We start from the raw sequence: 12,820 nt of genomic DNA on the forward strand, positions 1-12,820 counted from the left end.
CTCTCATTATCTGTTGCATTGTATTTTTAGCTAGATGGCTTACATTACGTTATATTTGATTGAATATTTTAAATTCCAGCTGACAGCAAATTCTTTACTGCACTGAGGGACATTGTCCTTATGTCATGGGCCGACCCGTCTTCATGCTGCTGTGCAAGTACTTGTGTTTTTCTGGTTTCCATGATTTTATGTTGCAGTAGTTAGAACCCACAAAGCAGTTGAATTTAAAATATTATTTTTAATTGACCTGATGTAACCGATGTATAAATGTAATGGTTATATTTCACCAATAATCCATTTTCCTTCTTTGTTTATGTTTTGTTGTTGTTTGTTGTTTCTCATGTACATATCTGGTTTTGTGTACGTTTCTTTTGGGGAGCTTTTATTATTGTCTTAGGCATCTTTTATTTGGATACGTGATCTTTGGCATGTTTTGTTACTTCTTGTTCGCACCCAGCCGCTTCAGTTCGCGCTCTGCTACTGGAAAGGTCGTACATGTGCTCCTGTGTTCAATAACGTGTAAAAACGGTGTAAATAGCTAAACGGAGGCGCAGGTTTATCTTGTAACGGGTCAAAGATAACGTTACTTATTGTCATGGTGTTTGTTCTGGTGTAAATGTGAATTTTGTCGTGTACAGCACTTTAATGTATCTGGATTGACTCGGCTAATTTAACGCTTCCAGATAAGACTATTGTAGCATTTAAGCTAGCTTGCTGGTGCACAGAGAAGGTTTCTCATGCGGTTTCCTCCTTTAAAGGTGTGTGCATGTCAGAGAGACCACGAAAGTTGATGTACAGAGAATTATTGTGTTCACACAGGTACGTGAGCTCCCCCTTTTGGTTTTGTTAATGTGAATTTGTTTGTTTTATAATTTCGATTTTCTTTTTATATAGTATGAATGTCTATGTATGTTTCTGTTCATTTTACATTTTATACAAACAAAAGAATATAAAATATTTTATTTTATTACATGAAACATTGGATGGTTTAGTAACACGTAAGTTACCATAGTATCACGCACAGAGTTCGCACTCTGCTACTGAAGAGGTGTGTGCATGTCAGAGAGACCACGAAAGTTGATGTACAGAGACTTATTGTGTTCACACAGGAAATAAATGCCCTCCACGACCGGCAAGAAAGCAGTTGTCCTCGCCTTCTTAGGCACCCAAGACACAACGCAGAGTGTAGCCAGGCAGTGTCAGGCCAGACCGGCTACACTGAGACTGCATAATACTAGAGCGCCCCCTGTGGTCAGTCAGGCATCTGCAGGACTGCAGAGTGTAAAGAATGTGTCAGCTGCTGCAGTTGGACCTGTGTGATTCAGGCTAAATCCCTTCCCCTGTTTCCCTCCAGGAGATGCACTTCTGCACACCTTTGAGCAGCAGTATGATGCAGGCAGGAGTCTGTCTGAGACAGGACACTGAGACAACACTACCAGAGCTCACTGAGCAGCACAGGATCAGACTGAAAGAAGAGGAACTCAGTGGACTGGAGTCAGAGACAGAGTGTGCTGCACCAGGACTCAACACACTGGAGCCAGAGTGTGTTACTGCACACAGCGGGGTCAGCGATGGACACCACACACACACATCAGTGATAAAAACAGAAGCTGATCTGGGCTCCACCCACACTGGGGATCTTATTAAGACAGAGAGCCTCGACAGTACAGAGCTGGGATATGAAACCCATCTGCATCCTGACCAAATCAAAACAGAGGCTGAAGATGGAGGATACCATAAGGCAGAACACATCAGTGACCTTCTGGATATTAAATGTGTTGATGTTAAATCTGATCAAATGAAGTGTGAATGTAGTGAAAGTTTAGTGAGTGATCTCATGAACACTGTGATGGATGGAGCTGGTGTTGATCACAAAGGCCTGCCTGAACCCTGGCTGTGTGCAGGAGAGCCAACCCCAAACTGTGAAAAAGAAGAAATCCACCAAAATAATCGAAACCGAATTGTCCAGAAGAGTAGAAATTGTAACAAAAAACACATGCATTGTCAGAGAGTGAATGTGAGAATTGCACCCAAAATAAGTCAAAACACAAGCCATTTACATGTATTTCAAAACAAGATGATACAAGGGAAAAATCATACAAATGAGAAGCCCTACAAATGTACACAATGTGGGAAGTGCTTTTTCAGGATGTCTCATTTAAGTATCCACCAGAGAATTCATACAGGTGAAAAACCCTACAAATGTTTTCAGTGTGGGAAGTGTTTTAGTATAAAATCTAATTTACAGTGTCACCTGAGAATTCATACAGGTGAAAAACCCTACAAATGTTTTCAGTGTGGGAAGTGTTTTAGTATGAAATCTAATTTACAGTGTCACCTGAAAATTCATACAGGTGAAAAGCCGCACAAGTGTACACAGTGTGACAAGGGTTTTATTACAAATTCTGATTTAAATAAACACCTGAGAATTCATACAGGTGAAAAGCCGTACAAGTGTACACAGTGTGACAAGTGTCTTCATTCAAATTCTGCTTTACATTATCACATGAGACTTCATGCAGGTGAAAATTAAAATAAATAAAATAAATGAGTAAGCACAAGAAAAGTCGTACAGCCAAAGTGTTCCACATATATTCACAGTGCAGTAAGCATATTTTGACTGAAAGAAATTTAAATCATCACCAGAAAATTGACTCAGGTGAAAAGTTGTGCACCCTGTGTGGTATGTGTTTTCAAAAGCAATCTAATTTAATGTGATAATTCTTTTAGTTGTACTTCATTCCTTTTCTAGCAAGTGTCTGACTGCTTTGTTCTATTTTTTTAAAATAATTTCCTATACATGTAAAATGTAATAGTCATTGTCGTGTGCAGGCTGATATTTTGTGGCGATTGAATTGTTTTAAGGAAGAATTTAGTTCGAAGCAATGTTAACTGTTTGAAATTAATGTAAAAAAAAAACAAAACAAAACAAAACAAAACATTCGAATTGTCAATTGCATGCTTTTATTCTGAAAATTTGCTTGACAGTACCAGGGTGGGATTTTAGGATTAACAAGCATGTTTCCACGGTTCTCTCTATCAAAGAGCTTCTTTGTTATAAACAAGTGATCTTGATAATTCATAACTTAAGAGTTCTCGTCATTAGAAGGCTTTCAGGAATCCCACCCCTTTGCCTTTTCAGTTCTTCTGCTGCCGAGGTAGCGGCTGTGATGTCATGTGTAATAAAGCTGATCGTCGGACTTTAGACAGTCACCTATGTTTCATCAGATGAGGATCTTTGTCTCACCTTCTTTCTCTATGTTGCATATGAATTTTGTTTGAAAAACCCTGTTAACTTTATGGGAGGAACAAAATGTTGTTATGTTACACTGTGCATGTGCACATGAAGGCATTCATATCATGTAAATTACTATAAAACCCCTGTGTCATTGCTTTCTCCCTTACAACGCCTATTTATAAATGTAGTTTAATTTCTGTTGCACATAAGGTATGCCACTAATTGTGCAAGAGATAAGCTTGACTCCCATGGGGTGTCATTTCTTTTAATAATTTTATCTTCACACTAAGTAAAAAGTAAAAAAAAAAAAAGTATTATCTCAAATTAAATAAGTGTAACACATTTGTAAAATATATTTTCTATTGCGCATCTCATTCAGTTGCTACGGATTCTACATACGCATTTCATGCAGGAGAAAGTGTGAATATGGGTGCACGTGCGGTAGTTAAACCCAAGCAAAATTTCCTTGGGCAAATGCATAGACGAAAACGTGTTCTCTTAATTTTCCTTCAGATGAGTCCATTCGGCTTCTGTGTCCTTGGGAGAAATTTTCCATTGCTGACAAATGTTTACATGCGTTGATTTCATTTCTAAAAGATATTTCAGCAATGAAGCTTTGTATTTCACTTTTACTTTATCAAATCATATTTTTTTTTAAAACGTATTTTTCATCCGTTGTCATCCTTTCGAAAGATTTAATTCAGTTACTTTACAACAGTTAAATTGATGCAGCCCGCGTGCTTATATAGGCTGTTATAAAATAAGCATACCGAAAAATGCCACTAGCTGAAAACATACTGTACTATGATGGAATTCCAGAGGGGGAAATCTTTAGAAATCCGTGCACGGCCGTTAGGGGCAGAGTTCTTCTGATAAAGGAACGCTGAAGTCTGGAGAGTAGTTTTCAAATATGAAATGCACTTCGAATGCAACCGCTTGCAGCAAACTGGAAAATAGAAATATTGCTGCAATCATCGCGGCAATGGGTGGTTGATATGCACCCCCTTACGTACATTACGTAACGTACATTATTTAAATGACGAGACACAAGACTGCCGTCATGCGTATCCTGCGGTAAGTGTACCCAGGGTGCAGAGAGCATTTTTATGCCTCGTTACAGAGGCTCGAAGCCAAAAAGGATGGTGGACTCATTTGAGGAGGAGGCCCGATCTGTCCTCTAGTGGATATCAATTTGAAACTTGCAGTCTGGACAAAAAGTAAACTGACGCGTATGTGCACAATGTTGCTTGGGACACGAGCACTTCTACAGGTAGCGCAGTAAAATTCAAGGTGGTTTATTTATTTAAACATGGTTATGTACAGGGTGTTACCAGTATTTTGCCTTTTTTATATGCAGTTGCAAATATCTTGAGGCTACATTTTGTGTATTTTGCAAGAACCTTGTTGATAATAGTTGTTTGAATGCTAAATGCAGTCCTGAAATTAACAACATTGAGCAGAAATGATAGAACATGAGATGCCAGTAGGAGAAAGCTTTGGATTGTTTTGCTCATTATATAGATTAGTGACATTGTTAAACAGTCTCATGTTGTTTAGCATATCCCTTTATTATTATAGGCTAGGGATACATACTTGATTAAGGACCAAAAATAATAGTAATTCCTTCAGGTTGAATACCCTTAAATATATTCTCATGTGGTTTTTCATCATAAAAATCCTTTTTTCACTGTCTTGCTTTTGTTTCCACATTTTTATTTTAAGTTCAGTGAATGACTGAAATGTGGTAAGCCAGCCGTTTCACAGTGTTTGCAATGGTGTAGTTTATATTTATATCTCATGATATTCCAGGCTGATGGTATTTTGCACAGACATCTGAAAATACAGAAGGGGCCTCATGCAAGGACTACTCGGACAAACAGATTTGTTCTTAAGTTGCTTGTATGACTGATTTAAGAGAAGAATTTAAGAGAAGAATTTTTTCTTAGGTAAGAACAACATTTATGAGTCCTGACCTGTCATACAAATTATGTAAACAATGCATTCCATTAATTTCATATCATTACATTACATTACATTACATTACATACATAATGGCATTTGGCAGACGCTCTTATCCAGAGCGACGTACAACAAAGTGCATACCCATAACCAGGGATAAGTGCGCTGAAAGACCCTAGAGGGAAGTACAATTTCAACTGCTACCTGTACAACAAAGATAAGGACCAGGGCCTATTTGAAATCTTTTTTTTTTTTTTACAAACAAATAAACAAACAAACCACAAAGCAAAGGTGACCAAACTTAGCTGCCCAAACACTGCTTACCTAGCCAAACTAAAAATACCGATAGACAAAAAAGTAAATCACAGAAAGACAATAATTAAGGTTCACAGGGAGGTAGGGAGGGATGGGGAGAGGTGCTGCTTGAAGAGGTGCGTCTTCAGTTTGCGCTTGGAAGAGATTCTACAGTTCTGACCTCAACGGGGAGTTCAATCCACCACCGTGGAGCCAGAACAGACAGTAGTCGTGAGCGTGAGGTGGAAGTTCGGAGAGGGGGAGGTGCCAAGCGGCCTGTGGAGGCTGAACGAAGAGGTCTTTGTATTTGGGAAGGTTGAAGACCAGACGAGCTGCTGCATTCTGGATAAGTTGGAGGGGTCTGATGGCGGACGCTGGGAGGCCAGCCAAGAGGGAATTGCAGTAGTCCAGGCGGGACAGAACCATCGCTTGGACCAGGAGCTGGGTCGAGTAGGGGGTGAGAAAGGGGCGGATTCTCCGTATGTTGTTCTCGGAGAGGGACAGTCTGCTGTCCATCACCACACCGAGGTTCCTTGCACTGGGTGATGGCGTAAGTGTGGTATCCCCGAGGGAAATGGAGAGATCCAGATGGGGAGAGGTATTAGCAGGGTTGAATATAATTTCAGTCTTACCTGGGTTGCGCTTTATATGGTGGTTGTCCATCCAGCTCTGGATGTCACTCAGGCAAGCAGAGATACGGGCTGAAACCTGTGTATCAGATGGTGGGAACAAGATGAAGAGTTGGGTATCATGACAAAGGAGGTGACAAATGGGAGAATGTCAGGGGTGATAGTCTGGAGAAGAGAAGAGGGGATAGGGTCAAGGGCACAGGTTGTAGGGCGGTGGGAGAGCAGGAGTTGAGAAACATCAGAGTCTGTAAAGGGGAGAAAGTGGAAAAGGAAGGGATGGGCCTAGAGGGGGGGAAGGGCACAGTGAGGGGGGCGGTGGTTGTAAAGGATCTGCGGATGTCTGTGACCTTTTCATCGAAAAAATCAGCAAAGTCATGAGCAGCGAAGGAGGACTGAGGTAGAGGAGGCGGTGCGTTGAGGAGAGAGGAGAAAATAGAGAACAGTTTCCGGGGGTTAGAAGTGGAGTTCTGAATTTGTGTTTGATAGTATTTTGCTTTGGCGGCAGTGACAGCGGAAGAGAATGCTCCGCAGGTTTCGCATTATAAAGTTTGTCCAACGGGCCAGCATATCGTGTTTTGCCAGAAACCAACGACCCACAGTCTACCCAATCTTTCCATGTTTTCATTGGCCATCTATTCGATGGAACCCACCTCCAGTACCGTATATACTGTAGTGTAACGGACATGTTCATAGGGGATTGTTGTCTGAAGTTGTGTGCGTTTGTTGAATCTGACGTGGCACACAAAAAAACGTAAGAGAAATGTATGATAAGAATACAAAAATGTTCTTGCATGAGGCCCATTGACTGTGGCAAAATGGACTGCTTTCCACCTGACAGAAAACAGACACTACTTAATTGATAATGAAATTTGGAAACTTGTTTGTTTGGAAGAAACTTATAACTGATTGGTTGTAATGTATAAAAAAACATTGTAATGTCTATAGCAAACTTGTATTATTTCTAGTATAAAATGAACTCTTCAAAACTGGTCTGTCAGCTAAAGCTGATCATTAGACCCGATGTTTTATCACGTATATCAGTTCAGGATCTTGTCAATTTACTGTATATGAATTGTGTTTGGAATAATTTTACACTGTGAATAATGCTTATAACAAGGTCCCTATGACATGTAAATGTATGTACGTGTGTCCTTTACTGCTTGCTTTCTTTGCATTGTGTTTGCATTGCTTTCTCCTTCACTGTCCCTGTTTATGAATGTAGTTTCCTACCTTTTGCACATAACTCATAACACTAATTCTGCAGGGAATGTAGCACATTGGCTGCTGTGAATTATTTGAATGGTTCTAAACCAATTTATCAGCAAACAAATTATTTTTGAAAATATGTTTCAAAAGAAATAGCAACGTATATGTAAAATATGTTGTTGTATTTTGATATTTAAACAAAATGTGAGAGTGAGAGTATCTAGGAGTGGGGTTGTGAATTTGCCCAACTGTTCTGATGGGTGATCATTCGACTACTATGGCAATAAGTGTTTTCACTTTCTTGTGTTATCCTAGTACTTGTTTATTGTATTTACTTTCTGTATACGCATATGGTACTTACGTTGATTCTTACTAAATAAATAATATTAATCAATCAATCGATCAGGTTGGTTTTGAACGCTGCGAGGGAAATTGAATCGGGATGAAATTGGCGAAAGGGTCTGCACAGAATCAGACACCAGAGGGATGGAACTAGAATGGGGAAATATAGAATACAATAAAGAGGGTGCGTTTCGGAATTGGAGATTTTTTTTTTTTTTAATATAAAGAAATAAATTCAGAACTAAAATGGCAATACATTCACTAGGTGACGGTAATGCAGGGATCTTGGTTTTCCAACCGCCATAAAATCAAAAGAAGAAGATTCTTATTGGGAGGAGCTTCCGCGATCGGCGTATGCACAGTGATCTGCAGACTTGTGCGTTATGCTACACACAGCTTTAAGAGGAGCCTGACGTTATTATCTGCCGAAAATTTAGTTATCGCAACTTAAACAAAATAATTTACGTATTTTAGTCATCTACGAAAAGGGGTAAGTTCTCGCCATGGTCTTGAAGCTTTAACTGTTATTTAGCTAGCAGTTCTACTTGGTTTACCAGGTAGCTAAACCATCTATTTTGCTTTACTGTTTACTAAGTTACCCTGATTTCTAATTTACATCTACTGTAACCTGACTCCTCTGACCGTAATACATCTTTCTACAGTCTATGAATAAGACGCATCCGAATAGCAGCAGGACTGACACCACTTAGCTATTCTGTAGCATAAAAACGTATTTGTTATACAGATTTATGGTAAACATGTGATGGCGTCGTGTTATTTCTGAAGTAAAATGGGGAAAAATTGTATATATTAAGGTTAGGATTAGAGAAAACGTAGGCTAATATTCGCGGCTAACGTCTGTCATCTACAGTCAGTGACGTTAGCAAGCATACAGTTGGCCCTCATTAGCTGCTGCTTTAGCTGTATTTTTAGCTAGATGTCTTGCATTCCGTTATATTTGAATGGATATTTAAAGCTGATAGCAAATTCTTTACTGCACTGAGGGACATTGTCCTTATGCCATGGGCAGACTCGTCTTCATGCTGCTGTACAAGGTATTGTGTTTTGTTGGTTTCCGTGATTTTATGTTGCGGGAGTTTATTTTCTCACAGACAAATTGAGCTGCTTCAAACACAAATGCGAACCTGCATATATTCGCAGGTACTTCAGAAAGGGCCTTCTTCTGGGAACGCAATAAAGAGAACCCATAAATATTAATTTTAATTGACCCGAGACTTCATAATGCAAGCGTGCCCCCTGTGGTCAGTCAGACATCTGCAGGGCTGCAGAGTGCAAAGCAGGTATCAGCTGCTGAAATAGGACCGGTTTGATTAAGGTTCCGTTCCACCAAAAAAAAAAAAATAATAATTTTCAGTACGATTTAGCCTGTTCTGTTTACTGCTGCAAATCATCACTCAAATCTTCAACTTTCAGGATAATACCTCCTTTTGAATGATTACACCATGTGTATGGTGAAATTAGTACAGTGGGAGCAATAATTTGATCCCTTGCTGATTTTGTAGGTTTGCCCACTTACAAAGAATGGAACTGTGTAGAATTTTGATCATAGGTACATTTTAACATTGAGAGACAGAATATCACAAAATAATCCACAATAACAACATCATAAAAATGTTATATATTTAATATAATATCAAATAAGTATTTGATCCATATCCTTAAGGTTCCGAGGCTGTCGCTTGGCAACTCGAAGCTTCAGCTCCCTTCACAGATTTTCGATGGGATTTAGGTCCGGAGACTGGCTAGGACACTCCAGGACCTTAATATGCTTCTTCTTGAGCCACTCCTTTGTTGCCTTGGACGTATGTTTTGGGTCATTGTCATGTTGGAAGACCCATCCACGACCCATTTTCAGTGCTCTCACTGAGGGAAGGAGGTTGTCGCCCAAAATGTCCTGGTACATGGCCCCATTCATCCTCCCCTCGATACGGTGAAGTCGTCCTGTCCCCTTAGCTGAGAAACACCCCCAAAGCATAAGGTTTCCACCTGGGGGTGGTGTTCTTGGGGTTGTACTCAGCATTTCTCTTCCTCCAAACACGGCGAGTCGAGTTGATGCCAAATAGCTCTATTTTGGTCTCATCTGACCACATCACCTTCTTCCAAGCCTCCTCTGGATCATCCAGGTGTTCTTTGGCAAACTTCAGACGGGCCTGTACATGTGCCTTCTTCAGCAGAGGAACCTTGCACACGCAGCAGGATTTTAATCCTTCACGGTGTAGTGTGTTACTGATGGTTCTCTTTGTGACTGTGGTCCCAACTGCCTTCAGGTCATTAACAAGCTCCTCCTGTGTAGTACTGGGCTGATCCCTGACCTTTCTCATGATCATTGATATCCCACGAGGCGAGATCTTGCGACCGAGGGAGATTGGCGGTGACTTTGTGTTTCTTCCATTTTCTCATAATTGCTCCAACTTCTCACCAAGCTGCTTGCATATTTTCTTGTAGCCCATCCCAGCCTTGTGCAGGTCTACAATTTTGTCCCTGATGTCCTTAGACAGCTCCTTTGTCTTGGCCATGGTGGAAACGTTGGAAACTGATTGTGTGGACAGGTGTCTTTTATACAGCTACATAACGATGTAACGAGTTTACACAGGTGTTTTGGGTAATGAGTTGAGATTAGGAGAGCTTCTTAATGGAAAACGAACTGGTCTGTGGGAGCCAGAATTATTGATTGGTAGGGGATCAAATACTTATTTCATGCAAAAATACGATAATAAATTTATAAAATTTATATGATGTTATTGTGGATTATTTTGTGATATTCTGTCTCTCAATGTTAAAATGTACCTATGATTAAAATTCTACACAGTTACATTCTTTGTAAGTGGGCAAACCTACAAAATCTACAAATTATTGCTCCCACTGTATAATCACTTACAATTTCTATCTTCGGAATCAATTTTCTCAAAACCTTTAGGGGCGGGTACCGCATCACAAATCTCATTGTTGGATCCTGAAATGTTAGCATTTTTCTTCCTGAAAAATCAAAACATTTCTAGAAAAATGACTACTGGGAATAAAAATAAAAAAATGCTCAAAACATCCGTCAAACATGTCTTATTTAGGATCTGAAAGAACTATCATGGTATCTTACTTGATTCATATTATAGACTACTGCACAAAATATTGAATTTAAAATTTCAGAATAAAGTATGCAAATGAGCGAATTGACATACTTTGCCAGAATGTATCTTTTCAATTTCATACCTCATGATAATTCAAGTATGTACCAAAGATGCATTTTTGGTGGAACATAATCTTAAGGTTACCTTCCCCTGTTTCCCTCCAGGAGCTGCACTTCTGCACACCTTTGAGCAGCAGTATGATGCAGGCAGGAGTCTGTCTGAGACAGGACACTGAGACAACACTACCAGAGCTCACTGAGCAGCACAGGATCAGACTGAAAGAAGAGGAACTCAGTGGACTGGAGTCAGAGACAGAGTGTGCTGCACCAGGACTCAACACACTGGAGCCAGAGTGTGTTACTGCACACAGCGGGGTCAGTGATGTACACCACACACACACATCAGTGATAAAAACAGAAGCTGATCTGGGCTCCACCCACATTGGGGATCTTATTAAGACGGAGAGCCCTGAAAGGACAGAGCTGGGATATGAAACCCATCTGCATCCTGACCAAATTAAAACAGAGACTGAAGATGGAGGATACCTTGAGGCAGAATGCATCAGTGACTTGCAGGATATTAAATGTGTTGATGTTAAATCTGATCAAATGAAGTGTGAATCCAGTGAAAGTTTAGTGAGTGATCTCATGAACCCTGTGATGGATGGAGCTGGTGTTGATCACACAGACCAGACTCAAACAGGACAATGTGCACGAGAGACAAATCCAAAAAAAGAAGAAATACACCAAAATAATCTAAACAGAATTGTCATGAAAAATAGAAATGGTAACAAAAAACATGTGCATTGTCAGAGAATGAATGTGAGAATTGCACCCAAAATAATTAATACAAGTCAAAACCCAAGCCTTTTAAATGTATTTCAAAACAAGACAATACAAGGGGAAATTCATACAAATGAGAAGCCCTACAAATGTACACAATGTGGGAAATGCTTTTTCAGCACGTCTCATTTAAGTGTCCACCAGAGAATTCATACAGGTGAAAAACCCTACAAATGTTTTCAGTGTGGGAAATGTTTTAATATAAAATCGAATTTACAGTGTCACCTGAAAATTCATACAGGTGAAAAGCCATACAAGTGTACACAGTGTGAGAAGTGTTTTTGTACAAGAGCTTCTTTAAATCTACACTTGAGAATTCATACAGGTGAAAAGCCATACAACTGTCCACAGTGTGACAAGTGTTTTAGTTCAAATTCTGCTTTAAACAAACACCTGAGAATCCATACAGGTGAAAAGCCATACAAGTGTACACTGTGTGAGAAGTGTTTTTGTACAAGAGCTTCTTTGAATCTACACTTGAGAATTCATACAGGTGAAAAGCCATACAACTGTCCACAATGTGACAAGTGTTTTAGTTCAAATTCTGCTCTGAATAAACACCTGAGAATTCATACAGGTGAAAAGCCGTACAAGTGTACACAGTGTGAGAAGTGTTTTGGTACAAGAGCTTCTTTGAATCTACACTTGAGAATTCATACAGGTGAAAAGCCATACAAGTGTACACAGTGTGACAAGTTTTTTCCTTCAAATTCTGCTTTACAGAAACACCTTAGAATTCATACGGGTGAAAAGCCACACAAGTGTACACAGTGTGACAAGGGTTTTATTACAAATTCTGATTTAAATATACACCTGAGAATTCATACAGGTGAAAAGCCGTACAAGTGTACACAGTGTGACAAGTGTCTTCGTTCAAATTCTGCTTTACATTATCACATGAGACTTCATACAGGTGAAAATTTAAATAAGCATAAGAAAAGTCGTCCAGGCAAACTGTTCCACATATGTTCCCAGTGTAGTAAGCGCTTTTTGACCGTAAGAAATTTAAATCGTCACCAGAGAATTCACTCGGGTGAAAAGTCCTAGAAGTGCACCCTGTGCAGGATGTTTTTTTTTCATATTTTTTCCATCTAATGTGGCAATTATTTTAGTTTATATTTAAACAAAAAACTGGGATGTTATTTTCCTTTTCTAGCAAGTGTC

At 39.6% G+C, this 12,820-nt stretch overlaps 1 protein-coding gene across 1 annotated transcript; it reads left to right on the top strand.

Moving 5' to 3' along the window:
- The first annotated feature begins 857 nt into the window (after nucleotides 1–857).
- On the top strand, nucleotides 858–12,820 carry LOC133122616 (zinc finger protein 345-like). The gene is made up of 3 exons (XM_061232681.1): nucleotides 858–1,251; nucleotides 1,355–2,354; nucleotides 11,715–12,820. The coding sequence occupies exons 1-3, from the start codon at nucleotides 1,117–1,119 to the stop codon at nucleotides 12,701–12,703; spliced, it is 2,124 nt and encodes a 707-aa protein (XP_061088665.1). The 5' UTR covers nucleotides 858–1,116; the 3' UTR covers nucleotides 12,704–12,820.

This window comes from Conger conger, chromosome 2 (genome assembly GCF_963514075.1).
Source record: "Conger conger chromosome 2, fConCon1.1, whole genome shotgun sequence".
Taxonomy (NCBI): Eukaryota; Metazoa; Chordata; class Actinopteri; order Anguilliformes; family Congridae; genus Conger; species Conger conger.

Excerpts from the sequence above, each read along its gene's own strand:
- LOC133122616 (XM_061232681.1), top strand. The coding sequence starts at position 1,117 with ATGCCCTCCACGACCGGCAAGAAAGCAGTTGTCCTCGCCTTCTTAGGC. Across the intron at positions 1,252-1,354 it reads ATACTAGAGCGCCCCCTGTG|GAGATGCACTTCTGCACACC; the intron begins GTCAGTCAGGCA and ends GTTTCCCTCCAG. Across the intron at positions 2,355-11,714 it reads TCACCTGAAAATTCATACAG|GGGAAATTCATACAAATGAG; the intron begins GTGAAAAGCCGC and ends AGACAATACAAG.